Raw genomic sequence first — 26,288 nt, forward strand, 5'->3', positions numbered from 1 at the left:
TGACAGATTAATTCTGAGGTTTTATTCTTTTCCAACAAAGTATGCAAAGCATCAATATCAACATCTGAGTTTGTTGTTTTTTTTAAATTTTAACACCTAATACAATTCCAATTTAAAGGATTACTTGCACAAAAAAATAAACGCATTTGGTATAAAAAATTTATCACTTTAACACCCTTTTTCTTATGATCTGCACCCTGTTCGGTGCAGAGACATATAAAGACTAATGGCACAAATTTGTTTTTACTCTACAGGAGTTTGTTTTTATGTACCCAAGTACTCTAAAGGACACCAGCCCGCTTTATACAAGAACCATTTTCTTCAGCCTGCTGAATTTAGTTTCACAAAGAAACAAAGCTATAAAGGCATTATAAAAACAACTGCCTTATATTCTTTTTAGATACACTGACTTTTTGCACCATTTATATACATACTGTTATATAACAGCTCGAGTACAGTACATGCAGCAGAATATGCCTGTTGAATATAAAACATACATTTAAAATCTTCTCCTGTTAGAATTCTTTGAAGACTGAATTATTGTAGAATGCCCACTGCTCTGAGAAAATGGTTTGAGAGTACAAATGTCTGCATATGTTGGCCACTGGAAGAATCCAAGGCTAACTGGAATAATATTTATAGCACATCAGTAGTGCATAAATAATTTACTTACAATATTAAAACACAACTAGCAAAACTAATAGTTCAAGATCTTATGATTGCTATATCAATCCTTCTTTAAGTGGTTGCAAAATGTGATTTGTTAAAGTCCTCTATAAAATCTTTAGGATGTCATTTGTTTTCCAAATGAAGAAACTTATTTATGTCTACTGCCTCTTCTCTTCATTGCAGCAGTACACTGTGGACAGTACCATTTCCCTTTTGGTGCCTCTGTCAATCCAACACAGCCATAATGGAACCACTCTATTGGGCACTATAAAACAAATATACAGAGAAAGTTTTATTGCACCTGTGGCAAGAAATGGATATTATGAAGTATGAAAATGGAATCAGCAAAATGACATCCTGTCCTCCACATAAAGTTACTAGCGACAATAAGAAGGGCAAAAACAAGAGAGATGAATGAAAAAACTTCACTTCCTATAATAAGTACAGAAGATGATAGAAAATTTGAACCATCACACCTGGACCCATGCACCAAGAAAAAGGTAAAAATTTAAACCATGCTTAGAAAGTGCATTTTAAACAATCAAGCTCCATGTTAAAGCATGGTTGAAATCATATGATTTATCACCTTTTATAAAGGTCTGGGGAGTAAATGAGCCATCTTAGCTTTAAAAACAAATAGTTGAACTTGGATAGCCCACATGACATCAACAAGTAAAATAGCACTACGCTAGAATGATATAAGGTGAGTTGTTTAAATATGTAGAATCTGACAACTCCTAAGAGGAACTAATACAAAAACACAGTAAAAAAAGAGTAAACAGTGACTGAACTGGCATACACATTTACTGATATTATACATTTAAAAAAACAAGCACATCGAATTTCTACTTATGTCTGATGCTATGTCCACGTGGCCGTGCAGTTCGGACTATAAACTGCAGTGTAAACTAGCATGCTGTGCTGTAACTCCACCATGTGGATGCTGCGGGTGAGAACTAGAAGATATCTAGTTTGCATTAATGTAGTCCTCTTTAAACAGCACTACATTAACATGAACTGGTACCTCTTACTTCATGCCTGCGGCATCCACATGGGAGAGTTACAGTACAGCATGCTATGCAATTCACAACCCTGAAGTCCAAATTGCGGGCCATGTAGACTATCCTTTACATTGTGATCAAACATCTCGTTCACATTGCTTTTATATTACCTCTGAATTTGCACTATTACCTGCCCCAATTTCTACTGTGCTAATCTCTTGATTTTGCTTTATTTATTCTTGAACCTCTGAGCTCTCTGGCATAGTTGCTCTGGTTGTCACTTGTGTTAAGTGTCAGAATGCTCAATGACACAGTGGAGCAGCATGAAATACAAGTGGTAGCAAGAGTGAAGTAGCCAAGTGTGCAATCTCTCCATTCACACACAAAGCTGCTTACCAAACTTCTACAGGACCAAGGAGCAAACCATGAGAACATGAGCCAGATGGAATGCAGACTAGAACTTGCGTTCTGGTCACTGGCTGCTACAAGTTCAATCACAAGTGCCTTTCAAGAAGTTTTGCAGGTTCTTCCTCTCCCGCACCCAATTTTTTTCTTTTCCAAAACAGATTCTTGAAAAATTACTGAGAGTTTTATCGGTTTTCATTTTAAACTGAAAACTGGAATATACAAGTCGTTTTAGCCAGAGGAAAAAAATAATAAAAACTACTTCCAGTGCATGTTCACTGGGCTATCTTAGAAAACAAAACAAATTCTCATCCCCCAAGTCTTTAGCATTTTGCTACTTACATCTTGGTTATCGCAGCCCACCATTTCACCATAGGACACCTAGTGCAAGGATAAAATTCAAGCTATTAATATAGTAAATAATCAGCCTCTTCAATTACTGAATAATTCTATGGCAGTTTTCCTATACAAGCTCTGTAATAAACAACAACAAGATACTGACAACCTATATGTTGCAATGACATTTATTTTCAACATTAGATTATTTAAAAGAGAAAAGTATTTAAGTCCAATTTGCTTGTCTTTATGCAAAAAGACAGTGAAGTTCATGCATGTCTCAAGTTGGACATGAAGGGCCAGCACTCAGTGCTTAGCGCTTCTAACATCTGCCTGAAACCTCAATAACGTCCATTCCACATTTGTTTATCATCAGTTTCCACTTTCAGATTCAAGAATTTCAAACAGTACCAAATGGCACACTTGTTTAAAAAAACAAAACAAAACACAAACACCAATAGAAACACAACCAAATGTTTTCATTGGAATTTATAAAATTTTAGATGCACAACTATTCATCTTAGGTTGTATAAAAACTCACTTCTCGGAAATACAAATATGCTTGGACCATTTTCCCAGTTCTACCTCCCCAACCTTCCCTCTTATTTTAAGTAATAATGGACTTCGCAATCTTGTAGAAATCATCCAAAAACCTGAAAACAAAACTGATCAAATATAAGGGAAATTTACCTGCACAAATTGCTTAATATTCCCAACTAGTAAACAAAGTGTGTTTAAACAAGTTCAGCATGTAAAATTAAGTGCATCCCTATAAAAAAGGGGGATGTGTGCCTTGTAAAAAGGCAGCTTGACCAAGTTTTTGATGTAGCCATTAGCAAAGCATCTAGAGAGCTTCACACATGAGAACAGTCACAGAATAAAGTCATTCAGTAGTCAACTTCATTATTCATGTCACTTACGAGTGTATATTGACAGCATTCTAGCCCTGGAATTCTTAACTGTTTCAGAAGCATAAAAGAAAAATTCCCAGAAAGCTACCTATCCACAATATCTTCAGAAACCCATCAAAGTAGCTGCCTACAGTGCCCATGGGGATGACTAAAAGCAACTGAAAAAAAAGGATAGGTTTTAAAATTTGGTCCTTGTATGCTTGAATATATCTGCCATTTCGAAGTACTACATGGCCATTACTAATTACCTAACGTCATTGTGATTTAGTTTATACTTTTTTTTTTGACAACCTGAAGCAGGGCTAAACTAATATTGGCTATTCCAAATAAGCAGTACCTACATATCCTCAGTTGCACTTTGGTTTTATTTTAATTATAGTATACAGTATGATTTTGGGCAACATAGAACAAATATGTATACATTGTACTTTTAAAATAACAACCAAATACACAAAGTGATACAAAGATCTGAACTGAGCTGAGATCCATCAATTAACTGAAACTATACAAGTTTCACACTTTACAAACTAACATTTATGGGCTGAAATGCTGAATTATAGTGACGCAGCGCATCTGTTGAGGAGCTGCTGAGTTTAAGACTCGTATATACAGAGCACTTACCTGATTACAAATGCAGTAACGTGGCTCATTTGGATCATAGGTCCAATCAACTTGATTGTTAGAATCAGACTCTGGTATTGCTGCTGTTTGCTGAGATAGTTCTTGTGCTAAAGCAGACGACGAAGAACATGATGACAGAGATGAAGATGATGATGAGGAGGAGGACTGCTGGCTTGAAGACTTGTTGTTGTTTCTGAAAAATGAATAAATATACTAAATACTTTCTGAAGTAAGACCTGTTCACTCTACTGCCAACTCAATGAAATATGAGGAAACAAGGCTCAGGAGAGTGCTGGAAAGAATCATTGATGAGGGGCCCACATGCTATAGTAATCAAGTGTCATTCTCAAACAGATTGTATTCAGCAAGTAGTGTGAGTTCAGATGGATATGTTGCTTCTCTTTGCCAGAGAATAAGAGCGACTTTGTATTCTGGTATCCTTACAAGAAGGGGGCCAATTATTCCAACTGATGGAATTTAACATGTTAAAGCTGCCAAATACAACTGACTCATACTTCACAATCATTGCACCGATAGCCTTCATAGGTCAATGTAAACAATACACATTGTTAATACACAAGTAACCAATGAAATAAATGGGAATTTGTATATACATTAATCTATATTGCACATGTAATCTGTAACAAACAGTTGTTTTTTGAATAGTCATCTTTACATCCATTCCCCTGAAATAAAACCGACATTCTACAACAAGCAGAAAAGCGATCTTTGTAAGCTCTTTGAAGATAAGAAAAGCTGTTACTTAGGCCAGGTCTACACTACCGCGGTAGTTCGACGGCTGGCAATCGAAGTTCCGGGTTCGATTTATCGCGTCTGGTCTGGATGCGATAAATCGATCCCGGAAGCGCTCGCCGTCGACTGCGGTACTCCAGCTCGGCGAGAGGAGTACCGCGGAGTCGACGGGGAGCCTGCCTGCCGCGTGTGGACCGCGTCTGAACCGCGGTAAGTTCGAACTAAGGTATGTCGACTTCAGCTACGTTATTCACGTAGCTGAAGTTGCGTACCTTAGTTCGAATTTGGGGGTTAGTGTAGACCAGGCCTTAAACTGAGAACTGTAAACTGAGCAGTACTTGTATGCTAACTCATTCCAAGGCACACCACAAAAAGAGAATTGCAATGTCAAAAGAAAACAAATTTAGCAGAGAGCATGTTTAGGTAAAAGTTAACAAACAGCCTGAACTACCAAGATCTCATTTTAACTCACCCATGATATGGGACCCCTGGTTCAATTCCCCCAGCTGCCTGATGAGGAGAAGGGATTTGAACATGGGTTTCCCACCTCTCAGGTGAGTTCCCTAACCACTGGACTGTAGAATCACTCTCACTCGCTCCCTGTCCAAATACTTATTTAAATATTTATAAACCGTGGAACAGCTTCAACAGGAGAGACTGAGAAAGGCCCACATCAGTATGTCCCATAGTCCAGTGATTAGGGTACTCACTGGGCAGATGGCAAACATGTTCAAATCCATTCTCATCAAGCAGAGGGAGGAACTGAACTGGGGTCTCCTAAATCTCAGGTGAATTCCCAAACCATTGGGCTAAATATTATAAAAGGGAAGTGCTACTCCTTCTGCCCCGCACATCCCCTGGTCGTTTTACGTGGAGTTAGCTGTGCTTTGAGAATGCTCCACAGGCGAGACATGCCTGTCTTCACCTGATTTAACGATAGCACTGAGGCTTAGGCATTATATAGGTGCCTGGGCACCTAAACTGAGGCATTGTGCACATGCACAGTGGCTGAAACTAGGCAGTTGAGAACTTCTAGTGAAAAGTTTAGGCATTTTAGGCGTCTCCAGTGCTAAGCAGCAGCTGAACAGGGGTTTTGTCAGACGAGCCAAAATTTAGGTATCTAAGTCCTTTCTGGATCTGGGCCCTACATTTTAGTATTCTCCCCCCATTATCTGAACTGATGGATAACATGCTAAACATAGCTGAACAAAATAGAACATACTTGCTTTTTCGACCACTCCGTGAATCTGTGGTTGATGAACTTAATGTTTGTGTTAATGTAGATGCCAGAGCTGATGATGAATATCCAGTTGAGTCTCTGGATAATGAAAATTCTCTCCCAAGTTGAAAGTCATTGTTCTTAAAGGCTTCATAGCTGGCTTTTAAGCTGGATGTTCTTCTTCCTTCCTTCATCTAAAGGAAACACTGATATTAGAATAAAGGATACTATACAGGTCCTACAGGCCTATAGAAATCACCATGCTATGAACTACTAGCTGTGCAAATATTTTATTTAAATGGTAGCTACTATCCAGTTTACATCATGGTAGAAACAGCCTAATGAGAAAAAGCCCACACCAAACCCCCTTTTCCTGCAAGTCTTATGTCATGAAACCACAACATAAAGAGAAGTCAACTGAAAAAGTGATCATGAGAATTCAAATCAAATAAAAGCATAAGCCTTTCTCCATTGAATTGGATGGCAACTTCCTTAAGATATTTTATCGGGAGGTTATTACCTGTGCTGTGGCTTGCACTGCTTGAGCCGCTGCCATGGTAATAGCACCAGCTCCAGATCCTGAAGATAATGAGCCCAGGTTATATGATGCCAGTGGCTGAGAAGAGTTTGCATTGTATGCATTGTTGGAAGAGGATGATGAATTACTGTTTCGACACCCTGGATGAACAAAACACTTGTATGAAATTTAAAGTGAAACTAAAAATTGCTTTACATTTAGTAAGCAGAAAAAGTTACATATAACAACCAAAGATTAGAAACTTCTCTTAACTTATAACAATGCTACAGGAAGGACTGGTCATGGCACATTGCTTATTACTGCCATGAACAACAGCCAGTTTGATTTACCATCTTTGTTTACCCCCTCATTGCATATCAGGATAATGTGGTCTTGTGGAAGGGATTGTGCCTCATGTCAATCCTCACTAATCTCTCCAGTTAAGAAGCAGCGGTTACTCTGTAATCTGAGTCCAGTCCAGTCTTTTGGTTGCAATTTTGATGGCTACAGTACACATCCTCAAAAAAGTGCAATTTAATACTACTGTAACAACCATACCATTCTTAAAAGCAAAATAAATCACATATCCAAGCAGCTAAGGACTAGAACTTTAACACAATACCTGGTTGCAGTTGTGAATTAATCGCTTTGTAAAGAAAGTGCAGTTTCCTAATATTTAGCTACCATACACTTTACCAAAAGTAGCAGGGCATTTAAAAAAAAATAAAAAAATAAAAAAGTAATAAATGACCATGAATAGCAGACTATTAAAAATAGCAAAGCACTAAATACTAAAGTTACCAAAGAGTTAGAGACACCACAAACCTCACTTACAATTAAGTAAAAGTAGTCCATATTTACAAATCCACCTCTTTCCCTTGAAATAATGTCACCAAGACCACACAGTTTTCCTACAGCCCATCAGCAGCCTTGATAAGTGTTATTCACAAAACCAGGATCAGTTTACAAGACAACAGAGCTCAAATTAAAGGAGATAAAAGGCAGAAGCAGCAATGAAATTGATCTGATGTTTTGCATATGACTCAAAACAGTTCAGTTAGAGCTTAATTTGATTACTGTGCTGACTCCTCCACCCCAAGGAAAAGGGACTGTGAATGCACGCATCTTGAAAATGAATAGAAATTCAGAAAAATTTTGAGTTACAGTATACATGGTAGCTTCCTTTCCACTACATTAAAATATCTGACAATCCAACAAATGGATTGTTTCCTCACTGCTGCTAAATGGCAGGTCTGACCTGCTTCCTAACAGCTGTGGTCCAACCTCCTCCCCACCACTTTGAAAGTAAAAATAGTCAAACATTTTTTCCTCAAAGTGAGAAAAAATTTAATTTTTGTGAATACACAATTTGAAATTTTTACTGTCCCTTCTCCAAGAGGTATAATAAAACAGAATTTGGCATTTAGATTACCTGGTGTATTTTCTTTAGAGGCATCTGAAGTGAGAGTAGACAAAAGAGCTTCAGATTTAAACTTCTTTTCAGGAACATGATCTGTTGTACTATGGTGAGAAGATGGATTATGCTTTCTTTCTGTATGAAAAAAACAAATGTAATGTTTACTAGATTTGAAAGTGAATGTAGTACTCAAGAAAGGGAAGAACTCAATAGCCTTGACCATAATCTGGGAAAGAATAAACAGGTACTATAACCATACAGCTCTATTAACTGACTTCAGTCCCAACAGAAAAACCCTGACATTTCATTCTTGGGCCTCCCTGGAACAAATATTAATACCACTAAGTTGTGCCAAATGCTGGTGGGGTTTTTGAAATGTAGGCAAACAAGGGTTATGAGGAGAACTCAGGAAATATCTAATTCTCAATAAAACGTTATACATTTGAAATATTTCACCAACACATGTAGTAAAACTGAAGATGAAATGTTCAATTCCAGAAACTTACTCTCTACTGGAGTGTGTGAATGGGCATGATGGTTATTCACTGGCTGTGATGGTGTATCCAGTTCCAGAGAACCTAATATACAGTTAAAAAAGCAGTACAATTGAAAGGCCAACCACAAAATAATGCAATGTAGCTAACTTTAATCTTTCAAGTCATCTTCACTTTTAGATATAAAATGCATCTTTAAGAGCTGTACAATACAAAGAATATCTCCACAAAAACAGTTATATTCATTTTAGCCAGGAATTCTAGAGGAGGAGTTGGACTTCAAAGCACTGTCTATGCAGCTATTTTTAGAGCACCAGAACAAGCCCCAGGAGCACAAGTCTGTTGATCCAAACTGTGAGGAGTTTCCACTCGCTCCAAAACACTAAATAGACAACCTTCAGTGTCAAGTGAATTTGAAACACCACTGGACTGATCCAAGCCCATTGAAACCAAAGGGAACCTTTCCACTAACTACAGTGAGCTTCAGATCAGGCCTCAGAAGTTGGAAGACTCAGGCTAGGTCTACACTACCCGCCTGAATCGGCGGGTAGAAATCGATCTCTTGGGGATCGAATTATCGCGTCTCATCGGGACGCGACAATCGATCCCCGAATCGACGCTCTTACTCCACCAGCAGAGGTGGGAGTAAGCGCCGTCGACGGGGAGCCGCGGAGGTCGATTTTGCCGCCGTCCTCACAGCGGGGTAAGTCGGCTCTGATACGTCAAATTCAGCTACGCTATTTGCGTAGCTGAATTTGCGTATCTTAAATCGATCCCCCCCCTCCTCTCCCCTTAGTGAAGACCTGCCCTTAGATAAGCCATTTTACTATGCTGTACTTGCTGGTTTGCTCTGAGATAGTTTTATGATAGGTCATGGATTTTTTTATTTGTGGTAGTTTTTTTTTTACAAAAAAATAGGACCTTAGAAACAATACTTTTCACAGTGTGTCCCACAGCTCTCAATCCATTAAAAACCACTCAAAAGCCAAAATCTCTATTGAACTGGATAAACACTAGGACACAACTGCATTTTTAAGGCAAACCTTCAGCTAGTATCTGCTTTTGGCTGGAAAAGAAAGATAGGTCCAAAAAAGGAAGAATTTCCAAGTTCAGGGAATAACTAAAGGATGCAGATCTTATATTTAAGACTCAAAGTTTCTTGTAGCACTAGACTTCAAGGAGGCCACACGATCAAGTGCTAGGGGAGGCTTTATGACAAAGCAATTGTTAAGACAATATACAAAATAAAAAACATTTGAGTGTGTTCAAATGTATGCAATATCATTTTGGATGGGCTGAAGCCTATTCATCCTATCAATGTTAGTTACTCCTTTAACTTATTTAATTACAGGACAACAGATTAGAGTCTGAAAAGTTGTCTAAATAATCCAAGAAAAGAACTATAGTTCAATAATTACTCTACCACTTCCACCACTTTTTTTTTTTTTTTAAATATAGGTATTTGGGTATGAACACAGCAGTGCTCAGATGATTGAGACAAACCCAATGAATTCATTTTAACAGGACTGGACTAAGCATCAAAGTTACATTTTGAGGATATTCTTGGTATGCTAGCATTACTCATGTAACGGACTAGCTCAGTGCTTGCCCTCTTGTGAACACTCAACTATACATCTTTATTCTTTGGTCACTAAAATACTAGAACATTTGACATTTCATTTTTGAATACTTGGTAAAAAAGTTGAGATATAAAACCTGCCAAAGCACATTTTGATTTCTAAATATTTAATATTCAGTTTTGTCATGAGTAACAGAAAGCTCATCTTTCTGATCCCTCTCTCATCTGACTTAAGTTACTGTCTTACTAGTTCTAGGATTGAAGGAAGCAGATGTTGAATCACTGTTCCACAATTAAAACAGTAATTTTCCTATAAGATTTACTGTAGTTGTATTTAGTCATTTAAGATTTTATATACGTTGTCCTACTGCAAGCTAAACAAAACAATTATCTTTTACTGTAACTGTCAAATTGTTTCCCAAAATATATAAAACGGGTTTAGTGTAGTGTTCTTCCTGGAACATAATTGCTACTATTATTCTGTTTGTTAAGCATTTGATTAGCAACAAATCTAGCAAAAAGCATTATGTATCAACATAAAGGATTAAGTCCAATCAATGAAAAAAGTAAAGTTACTTGTCCAAAGACAGACTGGAGCTTAAGTTTGATAATCAAAGAAAATTATTAGAGGTTTTTCTTTGTAGCAATAGTTACCCAAGTGCACTCTGTAAAATGCTTTTGGGGGCATAACAACATTGAGGAAACCCAGAGAAGAAATTTAGCCAACCAGGCATTTCTTTTAACCACTTCTATTGCCATTCAGCACCCTTTACAAAAATGGGCATAATGCTAGTTTTCGTTTTAAGCTTTGGGTCACATGCACTAGTCAGTCAATGCATCTAGGATTTTAAGTACAGGTGAGCAGGTTGTCTGATATGCAGTAAGTAAGTTAACCTGCTCTGGACAAGTGAAGTGTTTGATTGGCCTGAGCTTCTGGACAGTAGAATTTTCTAGAATGATCAGTTTTTTAAAACTTAAATTAATAACACATTTGATTTACACAGCAAATATACATTTTTAGTTGTACAAGAGTATATGTTATTATAATTATTATTTATGTATGATTCATATTACCTGATACATTTAATAGATAATGCCTTAGCTTAACTTGATTTGGACCTAATTATATAAGAAACTAAACACCTAGTTCTCAGATAACTAAAATAGTAATATAGGCGGCAATGACTAAGCATATAAAGATGTTTTAAAAAATTAGACAGGGTGTGAAACTCTTTTTAAAATATAAGAAACAAAGCATTTAAGTTTAAACTCAAAACAGATCTTGGAAACAAGCAGAAACAAACTGCTAACCTTTAGTAAGATCTTCTTTTGACAAACAAAATGTTACTTTCTTCAAAAGATAATGGCATATACTTACGTCTTTCTAGTATTTCTGTAATCCCAGCATTATCTGCCTCAAGTTCCATTTTAAATTTAGCTAGTTCTTGGTCCAACTTTCTCAAGTGCCGGTCTACCTGTTTTAAAGCAGATCAATGATGACCTCCAAAACTTGAAATTGTTTAACAGTGATAAAACTCTACAACTCTTCAGAGAATTTAAGAGTTTTGAATATTTAATGAGATACATTAGAAGAATGAAGTTTGATAGACTTCAGTGATGTAGGGACTTACAAGAGGAATCTGCATAATACAATGCCTTAGAAAAAACACTGCACTTAAAAACTGTCTTCCGTCTGTAATCATACAGCAGAACTAACAATGTATGTCACTATATTAGCAGATTAAAGCTATTTTAGCAATTATCAACTCACCAAGATAGTTTAAGATTATAACTCCATTAACAAAACAGCAAAGAGAATGGCAGACAAGAAATCATTAAGTGCCTTTGTAACATATTGTACAGGTTTTCAGTTTGCTTATTTTGTACCCCCAAGGGATATATAATAAGGATATTTAAGACTCTGCCAGCCCACACAACACATTAAAAAGGCACTTATCTGGTTTATCCTCATCTTCCCCATATTATTCTGTTAATGGAGTTAGGATTTTAAATTATTTTGTATTTAAAGAGTATAAATTCAACATTACAGCCATAATTAAAGGTTTGTCTTGTGCACACATGCAATGAAAATTCACAGAGGCATTTCCAAAAAAAGAGAGAGAGAGAGAGAGAGAGAGCGCAAGACAGTCCATCATTCACCCACACCACTATACTTTTTGCATAAAACAGAACAAAATATTGTAAATGAAGTGGAAACATGGATGTTTAAGTTGTAACTGTGACTTTCACTTTTTAAAACAAGTTGAGTTTACCGTTCATACATTACTATAGTAACAACTTTTTGTTAATACTTCTGTAATGTGCAGGTACGATAATAAAAGAGTACCCCATATGACAAAGTTTAGAATTCCTTAAGACAATCATGTTATTCACTTAAATCCCTTTGTTTACTTACCAAGTCATAAATCTGATTTGCCAATTGTACTTTCTCATCTGCATCTTCCAAAGCTTTATAGTAATCCTGTTAAGAGATTTTTGGTAAAATGATCAAAATAACTTGAGTGGTTCTTCTATGAATAATTACTGAATTCCTCATTTTGATTTATATTTCATAGTGAATTACAAATCCGATAAAATTTACTGCTTAGCCTTTAAAAAATATTCTATAAAGACAAGTCTCTCAACGATTAATTCACCTACATTTTTAAGTGATACCTACTTGACATTTTTAATCTTTTCTAGAGCAAAAACAGAACAGAACAGAACCAGGGTATGAAAAGTGCTGACGTATTCTCCCTGCTATATTATGGTGTCATTACACAAGTTAGTTTGCTGTGAGAAAGGAAACCTGGGCCAACTTGTTCCACTCTATCTTAACACATACATCAACTGATAGAATAGCTAATATCCAGCATGTTAAATTGTGTGCCATTTCAAAAAGGATCTTTAAAAAAAAGTGAATAATTATCACTCATTGTAGATTGCTGATTGACCCTCTAAAATAATATGTTCCACACCCTAGCCATTCAAAAAGCAAATTGAATAAAGCTTTGAAGGGAGTTACATTCATCACTGAAGCCTGGTCTACACTACAGTTAGGTTGACGCAAGGCACTTATGTTGACCTAACTTTGTAAGCGCCGACACTAAAATGTTGCTCCCGCCGATGTAACTCATCCACTACATCAAGTTAGTAACTCCACCTCCAGGAGAGGCATAGAGCTTAGGTAGTTAGGCAGACGCAGAGAGGCCGATGCAAAGTCAGTGTAGACACTGCGTTACTTACATTGACTTTAGTGGCCTCCAGGAAGTGTCCCACAACGCCCCACCTATGACCAATCTGGTCACCATTTAGAATTTTGCTGCCCAGAGGCCAGGTACAGAGCTACATGCCCCTCCCCTTTTAAAGCCCTACGAATTTTTTAAATTCCATTTTCTGTTTGCTTCACGTGGAGAGCTCATCTAGCAATTGCCCAGCTGAACATGCTGGCTACACGCTGCAGACACACTCCTGTCTGGAGTACACAGGAGGTGGTGGATCTCCAGAGTCTGTGAGGAGAAGAGGCTGTGCAGGCACAGCTCCGATCCAGCCATAGAAACGCTGTATATCTACGATCAGATCGCTCGGGGCATGGACGAGAAGGGATACAAGAGGGACCAGCAGAAGTGCCACATGAAAGCCAAAGAGCTGCAGCAGGCATACCAGAAGGCATGGAGGGCTAAGTCGCTCTGGTGTGGAGCCGCAGACATGCCACTTTTACAAAGCGCTGCTTGCCATATTCGGTGGCCCACCACACCCAAAGGATACTTCAGGGTAGCTGGTGTGTCAGGCCTCCAGAGTGAACAGTGAGGAGAAGGCGTTGGATGAGGAAGAGGAGGAGGAGGAGGAGGAGTATGGGGGACAGTCGACTGGGGAATCCAGTGGCGCAGGGAGCCAGGACCTGTTTTTGACTGCAGAGCAGTCGAGCCAGTCCCTACAGTCCAGCACGGGCAAGCCTGATGCAGGGGAAGGAACTTCTGGTAAGTATGCAGTTTGTTTTAATATTGAAGGGACACGTCTGTTCATTTACTCATGCTAGAAGAGATAGTGAAATAACCAACAGAGGTAGAGTCACTGCTTCTCATTCCCCTGTACAGTAGAAAGGGCCCTGCAGAACAGTTTGTTTATGTGCACTGGGATGCCCCATGCATACTCCACAGAGTTCTTGAGGAAACCTTCCTGGAGGTAGTCTGTAATCCTCTGATGAAGATTTCTGGGGAAGGCTGCCTTATTTCTTCCACTGCGGTAGGACACTTTCTTACACCACTCAGCAATTACTTCAGCAGGCAGCATTGCAGCACACAGGTTAGCGGCATACGGACCCGGTGTGCAGGCGGATGCGTGTAGGAGTTGTTCCCTTTCAACCTCCATTACCCTCAGGAGTACAACATCAGGCAAAATAACCACCGCCTGCGGAAAATTGTTCAACTGCCCTATCCACATATATTCATGCCCAGGAACAAGGGGAGTGAATTCACTATACCACATTTCCATTTATCTTGTGAATGCACTCACAATAGTACCTCTGTGCACTGTATCTTTTGCAGCTAGAAATGTGGTCTTGTGGTTCTCTCCATCCACACCAGCGGAATGGCTCAGCCAGATAAGAAAGAGAAAGAAGAGGACATGGGATGACATGTTCCAAAGAGAACCTGCAAGGCTCTGGTGCTTCAGATACCTAGCACAGGGCTTGGAGGATCACCCTTGAGGACAGCATGGACAGGGATAGAGTGGAGAGGAGAAAAGCACAGGAAAAAGAGAGAGACATGCAGTAGGAGATGCTCGCGCTTTTCTAGCGGCAAACAGACATGCTGGAGACTCTTGTTGACCTTAAGCATGGGTCTGTTGAACCTGGTCTCCCTCTGCAGCCCATTGATAACTGCATTCCAGAACCTCCCTATTCCCCACCCCACATTCTAAGTGGCATCGGGGAACACAGCAATACCTGTATTACTCCACCCCAGGGGAGATCACAGACTATCCCAGCTGCACATACACTGACCTGAGACACACACAGTTAGTGAATGTGTTTGGGAAATGAAAATGACTGTTCTTTCCCCCTCAAAGGTGCTTTTCCCTCTATTTATAAAGTTTCATTCAGTTAGAAATGTGTCTGTTTGCATGGGTTTGGAAACTTAATTCATCTTTATTAATTCACAATATAGGGTGGTTGGGGCTAACATCATTCACAGATAATAGCAATAGGTGCATTTGCAATGTTATTTTACTACATACTCATTACAAGGTTCATACTAGGGTGCAAAAACACCCAAAACAAAACAAAAAACAATAAAAAAACAAACAAACAAAAAACCAATGCCAGGCAGAGCACACTACAGCAACACACATTACTGTGGCTCACTATTAAAATGGTCTTTCAAAGCCTCCCTGTTGAGCTCTTCTTATAGCTCTGGTATCTGGCTGCTCAAAATTAACAGACAGCCACTCCACCTCCGCCCTTCACCACAGCAGAAACTTTTCTCCCTTTGCTTCACAGTAGGCAGCTATAATCATTGAGTTTTTTTCCACTGAGGTCTAATCTCTTGAGTAGACAGTACCGGCCAAAGACACGTTCAACAGTCATTCTACATCTGCTGAGCCTCTAGTTGAAGTGCTCTTGGCTGCTGTCGAGGTGGCCAGTGTACAGCTTCATGAGCCATGGGAGTAAGGGGTAGGCTGGGTCTCCCAGGATCACTATTGGAATTTCAGCATTCCCAGTGGTAATCCTCTGGTCTGGAAAGAAAGACCCTGCTTGCAGCTTTCTGAGCAGGCCTATGTTCTTAAATATGCGTGCTTCATACATCTTTTCTGACCAGCCTGTGTCGATAAAATATCCCTGGTGATCCACTAGCACTTGCAGTACGACAGAAAAATAGTCCTTTCTGTTGATGTACTTTGTGGCAAGGTGGTCCAGTGCCAAAATAGGGATATGCATGCCATCTATCGCCTAACCACAGTTCAGGAACTCCACTGCTGCAAAACTATCTGCTATGTCCTGCAAATTGCCCACAGTCAGAATCCTTTGTAGCAGGACGCGATTAATGCACACTTGCATCACAGCAACCCCCACTTGGAATACCCAACTCCGAACTGATTTCTGACTGATGGGTAGCAATCGGGCATTGCCTACTTTCACACAGCTATTACCACTCCCTTCTCCACTATCAGTGCAGCTCTCATTCTGACATTGCTGCACCAGAGGCTGGGGCAAGCTCCGCACACACTTCCAGGAATGTGGCCTTGCACAGCCGAAAGTGCTTCAGCCACTGCTCATTGTCCCAGGCCTGAATAACAACGCAATCCCACCAGTTAGAGCTTGTTTCTTGGGCCCAAAACCGGTGCTCCACTGTCCGCAGTTCCTCCATGAATGCCAACAACAACCTTGAATTGTGTCTTTCTATGTCCCACAGCAAGCTAGCCTCCAAGGAATCGTCATGTTCCCCACAGCTCCACTGGCAGATTGCAAATACTGCAGGATCAGGCTTGTACTCACAATCCTCATCACAAAAGCGTAGAGCTGTGCAGGATCCATGCTTCTCACAGAGATGGCAGACAGGCAGGTTTGCGGGGCTTTTGAAACCGGCACGAAATATTATGGGATGCAAATAGAATTATGGGATGGAGAGAACTGCATCATGAAACGTTGAAAACATGTTCCCAATCACCCCTGCGTGATTTGTTTGCCCCAGGAGGCATTGCTTTTCCAAAGCATCCTGCGGTAGATGGTGGCAACTTGCACAGTGGGATAGCTACCCATGTTGCACTGCTCTCTGCATCGATGCAAGCGCTACTAGTGAGGATGCGCACACCAACACAAGAACATAGTGTGGACATACAAAAGTGATTTAATTACTGCCGCGGCTGTATGTCGACGTAACTTAGGTCAACTTAATTTTGTAGTGTAGACTTGCCATGAGGCCCTGTCTATAGTAGAAAACTGCACTGATTTAACTAAATACGTTTAAAACTGATCTAGTCAAACTGGTATAAACCCCTAAAAACAGACACTTAAAATCTGTTTAAGCCTTGCTTATCCAGTTAGCTGTATGTTTAAACTTTACACAGGGATTTGTACCAGGTTAACTAGACAGATTTAAAATCTACGTTTGTTAAACTAGTGCAACTTCCTAGCAAATACTTAGCTGCCCTCCTCGGCAAAAAGGTCCAAGAGAGTCTGAAAACTATCCTGCTTAGCTGAACTTATTGGGTGAAGTCTTGGCCCCACTGAAGTTAATGGAAAAACTTCCACTAACTTCAATGGAATCAAGTTTTCACCCTATTATAAAGGATTCCATTCATGTTAGTTAAGGAACAAAGAGAATTCAGAAGACCTTTAGCTTCCTGGTATCAGATCAACGTGGTCTCATTACATATTTACATTTGGGTTTTCTATCTAAACCACTGAAGCTGACATTCTCACTCCATCAGTGAAAAAAGCATAGAACCAAACCACCACTGAGGCTTGGTCCACATCCAAAAATTACATTGACCTAACTACATCACTCTGGGCTGTGAAAAAATTTCATTTGGTGAGGACCAGACACAAGATCTATAGGAGAAAAATCTTATGGACCTCAGGTTATCCAGGGCTATGAGTGGGTTATGTTTTCATAACCTCGATCCCTGACTGATTACGGATAAATTGAGTTTCATCTTGGGGAGCCCTGTGCAACCTAATTAGGTCAACTTAACTGCCACTGTGGTGCAGTCAGGTCGACAGAAGAACTCAGGTGGATTACCTATGTGGATGGAAAACCCCCTTCTGTGGATATAAGAAGCACCTTCACTACAGTGGCACAGCTGCAGCATTGCAGGTCTGCAGTATAGACATGGCCTCAGTGTTCCAAGCAGGGCTAAGGAACTCCACAAGCTGAAACTCAATTTATTTGTAATCAGTTGGGACTCAAGATTACTTGGCTCCCATGAAAGCATAGCCCACCACAACCCCAGATGACCTAAGGTCCATAAAAAATTCCCCCCCGTGGATCCTGGGTCTGGTCCTCACCAAATGTCCCTTCAGATACTTTCTGGGTAAAGCATCACCCTATAGCAATTCAGCTCCATCTAAAGGTTGGCAAAGAATACAACCCATTGGATGTAATACTGACACTGACAACACTGATGTCATTTAGGGGTGGAGTAAAGGTGACAGAAAGCATCCATGCCCCACCTTACATAAGGATTTCTGAAGCATCTAAGGGAAGATGCTTCTACTAAGGCTCAGCACAAGTCCCTCCAAAGAAAGCCAGGCCATTTATTCTGTTTCATCCCTTACACATATGGGAGCAGGGGGACGGAGAGAAAAAAAACAAGGTGAGATGATGTGGCTCTTATTATTACTGATCACCGTATCACTGACCTGACTGGCTGATGTCACTTCATATTCCTAGCATTTCAAACAAACACTAGACTGTACTGACAAAAAAAATTGGAGAAAAGCTTCTTCATTAGTGCTAACTTTCCTTTTCTTAGCAAGTGCAATTTGCCACACTCAAAGCCTAATTCAGGTCACAGTTCTCAACACTTTACAGTCAAAATTAATATTAAACTACCAATCTCTGAGTTACATATTTTTTTAAAATATGCCCCACTCCTGTAATGTCCTTACCTTTTTGATTGACGTCATTTGCTCTTCTCTCCATTCAGGTTTGTTTTTCTTTGCATTCATAAAAAATTCATTTACTCTTTGTTCTAGTTGATCCATTGCATCTGCAGCACACAGAAGATTAAAAGAGTGTTACGATCTCACATATACAAATGCTATGTATTTTGTACAGGATGGTGGGTTTTTCCTTAAACCAAGAAGAATTGGCATGTTTTAATCAAAACTACTAGAGAAAAAACAAGCAGCTGAGTGAGGGAGAGAATTATTTACCTTGCAATTCTGCTTCTTGGAAGTCATTTGGGTAGGATTCTCACTCCAGGATATTGTGCTCTCCAGCATGAGACAAGCAGGGCTCCAAGTTCTAAAGGTTTTTTTTGTCCTTAAGACCAGTGGCAGCAAGCTGAAGCAAGCCCCAAACTCCTCACCCAGCTTTAAACTGCTGACCTTGGAACTTTCCAGCCAATTACAATTTGAGCAGGAAACAAAGTATCCTCCTAAGAAATAAAGTCAGATACAAACCCAAATAATTTAAAAATTAGTGCCTCAAAAAAGTAGAGCAATAGACAGAGAAGAGAAAAACCCATCACCTTCAAATGAAGTTCTTCTCCAACTATGTGAGGAAGTGGGAAACTATGTGAAAGTCCTGCCAGAATGGTATCCTCAATGAAGTAGAATTGCGAAGTAATTCCCCATTCTTGCCAGATACCACCCAAGGAAGGATTTGGACTTATGTGACATCTACAGCTTGAGAGAAGTCACAAAAGGAAAAACTAAAGCCACTAATTCCACAGCCATCAGAATGAACAAGGAAAATGCCGTGTTTGGTTCATTTGTTAAAACAAGGAATGGAAATCTCCCAAAAGCATCAAGCTCAATACTTCAGCTCCAGGTAGTGTTTAGACAAACAAAAACTTTCAAAAGCATTTGATCAGCTGAAATAGGGGACAGCCCCCACCAAAAAACCCCCCAAAAAAACAAACAAAACAAAACAAAACAAAAATCAAGAGGGCAAGAAAAGTTCAGGTTTCCTTATTTTGGAATTAGATTCTGCAAGACCTAGAGACCAACAGGCCAAATCCAAGTTACAGCATTTGGTAAAATGTATGGAACAAGAACAATGTGACTACTTTGCACATGATCTGAGATAGAAACATTTTCAGGTGCAACAGCTGAGGTCACCCAGTCTCAACAGCATGAACCTTGGCCACACACTTCCAGTTTCAGGCCAGCCACTTGCAAAATATGATCTCACAGCAAACAATTTCCAGCTCTAATTGCTGGATTGTGCAGAAAATGGAGTCAAATAAAATATGAAGCGGAACTGGCTTTCTAAGGGATTTAGTCACTCCATGTAAAACCCCAGAGAGATCTTTTGGCATCCAGCATATAGAAAAGAGTCTCACAAAGATGGGCACGAGCCCTGGAAATAGTGCTGGAAAGATGAGAGGCTCATCAGTATAGAACTTTGACAACACCTCAGAAAGGAGTCTCACATGAGTCTATAGCACAACCTTCTAAAATTTGGGGTAAGGTATTCCAGTCACTAGAGCCTGATGTCACAACCACCAGGAAAGTCAACTTTCATATAATTAAACTGGACTCACATGTACTGAATGGTTCAAGAAGAAACGTCATCAGCTTTTTTCAGACCTATCTTAAGATTCCGAAGAGTGTGAAGCCCTACAAGAACCTGACAAGCAGCTGCAGAGACAGCAGTTTATCACAGGCTGAAAAAGCTACCACATAGACCCAGACTGAATAAGCCTTTAATTGAACTCAAATAGAAGAAAAATGTAGTCAAGTAGTTTCTGTGCAGGGCAAATCAAGGGATCTATGCATGCCTATGTGTACACCAAACAATTTCCACTTGCTTTTTTAAATCCTTTGGGGAAATGGCTTTCAAGATGCCAGGCAGACAATATGCCACTATATATTAAGGGCTTTTGAAAACCTAGTCTTACAGCCCAGACAACAATGGCTCATGACCAATATGCCCAAAGGTCTTATTCTCCCTTTCTCACCAAGACAATAAATGTATTCAAAGGAATAAAGTGGCCAGATATCTAAATACTCCAGAACCATTAAAAAAGCCAGGTTTTTTTTGCTTGTTTAGTATCTTTTGGCCACAGCTGATGTTCACTGTGAAGCCAAGTTCCCTTGAAATCTGTCATGGTTATAGAAGGCTGCTTTTGAAACCACAGGTTTTCCCTTCCCTCCTTTGTGGGAGGGGGCCCAAGAGAATGAAGGGTGGCCTTTCCATCCTTTGTCTTCTTAAGTCCTCAAAGAGGCCTGGTACAGGATACATCCTCCAACTTTTTCTTGATCCTCTGATAGCAGCCCTTATGGGCCAACTTTTTAAAGGTTGTGGCGCTTCTCCTGGGTAAAGGATTCTACCAGGGCAGAGGCATTTTCCAGACGTTGGCCTTTGGCTACATAGGCCTGGTAATCCATGACTTGAAGGATTGAAGTTAAAGACTTGAAACACTTCACTTGAACAAATTCCCATGCTGAGGCTCAGGAGTCTGGTCACCATTCAGTTGTTCTTTGCTCTGGCCATGACTGCCTCACATGGGGTGATGTGCGAAACAGCCAGCCATGTTATACTTTTTCCATGACTACCTAGTAATGAAAGGTCCTCAGTCCCCCAGGTCAAAGATATGGTGCAAGAGTAATTTTAACTCTAACAGGGGGTTCCTGGCCCAGGTATGTCTCAGTTGTGGCTCCTGTAAATTTCTAAGCCAGCACCAACTCGTCTGCTGACTTACACAGCAGTTTTAAAAGTTTTGGGAAAGTGGGACCCTCGCATTGAGTCACTGTCTTGCCACATCCCAACAGTCCTCTGGTTTATCTGTGATGTCCAACTAGCAACTATGATCACAAGCAGCTGGACTGGAAGAGAGAAAAAGAGTGCCTGGAATTTCTACAATGCTTTGGGAGGCTTTGACATCAACTGCACAAGAATCACTGGGGTAACCAAGGTCTGGGTCAAAGTTTTTTCTGTTGACTCCCAGAACACTGAGGCTAATCTTGGTATAAAAATGCTCTAACTGTGTGAAGAGATTCACCAGCTGCCAAAGCAGCACCTGATCATGAATGGGAGAAAGATATTTGTGGTCTCAATTTGAAGCTGCCCAAGTCAAAGGGCTGCTGGTTCTCTCTTGGTGCCACCTATTGACATTTTAAGGAGAAGCAATGCTTTACTTAACAAGCCATAATTCAGTACCAATGACTTCAAGCCATGAAGCCTAGAGAGCACTAAGGCTGAGACACACCTCAGAGTCCCTGGTTTTAGAGGGCTGGTTCAGCATGCTTCAACAGACTGTGAAATTGACCAACCAGACTCACCAGGCAACATGAAGTCCCAATGCTCACAGATCAAGACTGGCTCAGGCTTTTACTTCAAGAGCCTATGGTCTGACCTATTGCTAGACTTATAGAAATCTTCAGGGTTCTGCCTCAAGGTGATGTTCCCCACCATACTTGAGTTAACTGGGTTACATCTGCAAACAGATTTAACACATCTACACTGCATGCCCAAACCAGTTAACTTGCTCATCCATTACAGTCTGTCTCAAGGATGTACTCTGATGCTACTGAGTTGTCTTCCTCCCTTTCTGTGGAATCAACAGACAACATATCGAAAAATCAAAGTAAAATTATTTAAAGCACGATGCTTCACAGCTTTGTCACAGAGAAAGCAGAGGCTTTGTGAAGAATTATGCCAAAAATCTCTCTGTGGTATCCTGTCACAGAAGCCCTACAGGCAACCACTGGTCAAGGGAGTCCAAAAGGCAGAGGTCCTGAAAACCAAAAAAGTAGGGCTGTCGATTAATCGCAGTTAACTCATGAAATTAACTCACAAAAAATAATCGCGATTAATCGCAGTTTTAATTGCACTGTTAAACAATAGAATACCAATTGAAATTTATTAAATATTTTGGATGTTTTCCTACATTGTTATATACATTGTATTCTGTGTTGTAATTGAAATCAATGTGTATATTATTTTTATTACAAATATTTGCACTGTAAAAATGATAAACCAAAGAAATAGTATTTTTCAATTCACCTCATACAAGTACTGTAGTGCAAGCTCTTTGCCGTGAAAGTACGATTTATAAATGTAGATTTTTTTTGTTATATAACTTTACTCAAAAACAAAACAATGTAAAACTTCAGAGCCTACAAGTCCACTCAGTCCTACTTCTTGTTCAGCCAATTGCTAAAACAAACAAGTTTGTTTACATTTATGGGAGATAATGCTACCCTCTTCTTATTTACAATGTCACCTGAAAGTGAGAACAGGTGTTCTCATGGCACTGTTGTAGCCAGCATTGCAAGATATTTACATGCCATATGCGCTAAAGATTCTTATGTCCCTTCATGCTTCAACCACCATTCCAGGGGACATGCGTCCATATTGATGATGGATTCTGCTTGATAACAATCCAAAGCAATGCAGACCGACGCATGTTCATTTTCATTATCTGAGTCAAATGCTACCAGCTGAAGGTTGATTTTATTTTTTGGTGGTTTGGGTTCTGTAGTTTCTGCATCTGAGTATTGCTCTTTTAAGACTTCTGAAAGTATGCTCCACTCCTCATCCCTCTCAGATTTTGGAAGGCATTTCAGATTCTTAAACCTTGGGTAGAGTGCTGTAGCTATCTTCAGAAATCTCACATTGGTACCTTCTTTGCGTTTTGTCAAGTCTGCAGTGAAAGTTGTTCATTCTTAAAATGAACAACATGTGCTGGGTCATCATTCGAAACTGCTATAACATAAAATATATGGCAGAATGTGGGTAAAACAGAGCAGGGGACACACAAATCTAAAGACAGCTACAGCACTCGACCCAAGATTTAAGAATCTGAAGTGCCTTCCAAAATCCTGCAAATGTACACAAACTTGTTTGTCTGATCGATTGGCTGAACAAGAAGTAGGACTGAGTGGACTTGCAGGCTCTAAAATTGTACATTGTTTTATTTTTGAATTCAGTTTTTTTGTACAAAATTGTACATTTGTAAATTCAACTTTCATCATAAAGAGATTGCACTACAGTACCTGCATTAGGTGAATTGAAAAATACTATTTCTTTTGGGTTTTTTACAGTGCAAATATTTGTAATCAAAAATAAAGTGAGAATTGTACACTTTGTATTCTGTGTTGTAATTGAAATCAATATATTTGAAAATGAACAAAACATCCAAAAATATTTAAATGGTATATTATTAACAGTGTGATTAATCACGATTAATTTTTTAATTGCACGATCACAATTAATTTTTTAGACCACTTGACAGCCTTAAAAAAAGGAAATATAGTGACTGAGCCATAAGTGGACAGCAAAAATGAATACCAAGAAGATACCTAAAGAAGTGTGGATGCCTGACAAAGCACAGGTAGGGTGCCAGCAGAAGTGGAAGGGGACTTGCAGGGAGCTCCTTCACCAAGCATGGCCAGGAAGGAAAGTTTCAGAGGCTTCACTCTGCCTCCTGCTAGGTGAGGGGGGCAGTTGCAGCTCCAGCCCGCTGCCAGGGACTTGAGGGCCAGAAATGCAGTTTGGGACGTGCCACCTTGTCTTGCCCTAGGGAGCAGCACAAGACCCAGCAGTGAAACTCCTGCCCATTGTCATTGCCGTTGGGCATCTGGAGACCCGAATTCAACCCGGTGCCATTTCCACACACCCGGCGCTCGCCCGGCCCCGCGGGCTGCTCGGGGTCACGAGGCAGCCGGTGACGGAAGGGAAACAGCGCGGCACATTTCCGCCGAGCACGCTCCGCCCCTCGCTGCGTGAGGAGCCCCGGCTGCTCCCCAGCCCCGCGCGGACCCTGCGCTGCGCGGGCTCCCGTCCCGCAGCGCCCGCCGGCCGCTCGCTGGGCAGGAGAGTGCCCCGGGCCAGGCCCGCGGCGCGCTCCCCCCTCCGGGCCGGCTCAGCCCTGCGGTGTCAGCCCGGGCCGCTCCCGGGAACCGGTACGAGTCGCACTGCCACCGGCGGCCCGCAGCGCCTGGGGCTGAGCGCGCTGGTCTGCCCCCGCCGGCGGGCTGGGCGCGTGGGCGGGAGGAGGGCGGGGCTCACGTACTCTGCACCTGCAGATCCATCTCGCGCATCTCGGTGAACCTGTCGCGCAGATCCATGGGTAGCTGCTCGATCACTGCGGGGACACAGAGGGGAGGGGGGAGAGAGGAGTCAATCACCGCCATGGGAGGGGGAGGGGGAACCCCCGCGCTGCCGCCCCCGCCCCGCTCGGCCACCCGGCCGGCCGGGACCCCCGCCCCGCGCACACTCACTCTCCAGATAGTCCTCCAGGTACAGCATGGCGGCGGCGAGGCCAGCGCTAAGGGGCTTCTCGCTAACGGGGGATCGTCCCTTCCAATATGGCGCCGCCGCCAACAACACCAGCAGCTCGACTCGGCGAAAACAACATTGGCGGGGGACGGGGCTCGCTCCGGCCCAGCGCCGATTGGCTGCCTGAGCCTCTGACGTACGCCGCGGCTGGCGCCCGCCCGCACCATCCTGGGAAACGTAGTTGCCGTGTGAAGGAGGGGGCAGGGACTACATGTCCCACAATGCACCGCCAGCAGCAGCTTCGCCCCTTTAGCAGAGGCGGGCTCGCTCTTGGGTTGAGGGGTGGGGCCAATCAGAAGTTCCACTGCGTTGAAGGAGGCTGGCGGGGTCAATCCCTGGGGAGCCTTCCACGGGCCGGCACTGGCCCCAGCGCCCCGTCCCCCTGCGCTCAGCCCCCGCCCAGGCTCGGTGTCCCGCCCGTCCTTCAGCAGGCTCGCCAGCCTCGTGCACTAGGTTCCAGTGCCAGTCGCTCTCGCTTGTCTCTTGGTGCTGTTGGAGAGCCACGGCCCAAACCTGAACGGGCAGTGGGTGGCCAGTGCTGTGCCTCCTCGCCACTGGGCATCACTGGGTGCATGGCATTATTGGCCACAAGGCAAACAGAGGCTTGTGTCACACGTTGACGTTCCCTCTTAAAAACTTACGCGAGCCAGAGGCAGCCGTATCATTGCCAACTTTCATGGTATTTACTGTTTTTCTTAAAGCCTCAGTTCCTGGAGTCATGTTATTTGGTAAGAATCTCAGCTGTCTTTTTTTATTTAAAAAAGTATAGTTCTAGCCCTTGTGGTTGCAGGCAAAAAAAAAAAAAAAGTTGAAAATGTAGCCTTGGTGTGTCTTAAAAGGCCCAAAAAACAGATGGCAAATAAAAAATGTATTTTATTTTAAACCTCATGTTTTTTTAAACCAAACTAGGGATATTTTAGGGCATGACTTCATTTCTGAATACTTGGAGTAGGCAATAATGCGCTAACCCCACATGGGTCCACAATATATATGTAACAAATAAATATACTGTATAAGCACCAAGTGTATTATGCACATAACTCCATATATCATCACATGAATGGACTAATATGAAACTGCCACTGTCCATCAGATATAATATAAAATATGACATGGCCCCAACCCTAAGCCCACTGAAGTCAGTGAGAATCTTTCCATTGAATTCACTGAGCTCTGGGTCAGGTCCTAAGTATAGGAAACAATGGTCCTATCACAAAGGTAATTAAACTTGTTCAATTCCACTATAATCTTTCATTCATCATTTACTACAAAAATGTCATTTTGGAATGAAGTATCAGAGGGGTAGCCATGTTAGTCTGGATCTGTAAAATACAAGAAAGAGTCCTGTGGCACCTTAAAGACTAACATGTATTGGAGCATAAGCTTTCGTGGGTGACTACGTGGGTGATGCGTCT

General features: G+C 41.2%; 1 protein-coding gene across 1 annotated transcript; it reads right to left on the reverse strand.

The window, feature by feature from the left end:
- Nucleotides 1–24,957, reverse strand: ING3 (inhibitor of growth family member 3). Its single transcript, XM_065405903.1, has 12 exons — nucleotides 24,816–24,957; nucleotides 24,608–24,679; nucleotides 18,531–18,631; nucleotides 12,339–12,404; nucleotides 11,301–11,397; nucleotides 8,356–8,427; nucleotides 7,865–7,984; nucleotides 6,436–6,593; nucleotides 5,919–6,109; nucleotides 3,944–4,136; nucleotides 2,418–2,456; nucleotides 1–934 (listed from the first exon to the last, which is right to left on the reverse strand). The coding sequence occupies exons 1-12, from the start codon at nucleotides 24,841–24,843 to the stop codon at nucleotides 818–820; spliced, it is 1,254 nt and encodes a 417-aa protein (XP_065261975.1). The 5' UTR covers nucleotides 24,844–24,957; the 3' UTR covers nucleotides 1–817.
- Nucleotides 24,958–26,288: the final 1,331 nt, after the last annotated feature.

The sequence above is a fragment of the Emys orbicularis genome, chromosome 1 (assembly GCF_028017835.1).
Source record: "Emys orbicularis isolate rEmyOrb1 chromosome 1, rEmyOrb1.hap1, whole genome shotgun sequence".
In the NCBI taxonomy this organism is placed as follows: Eukaryota; Metazoa; Chordata; order Testudines; family Emydidae; genus Emys; species Emys orbicularis.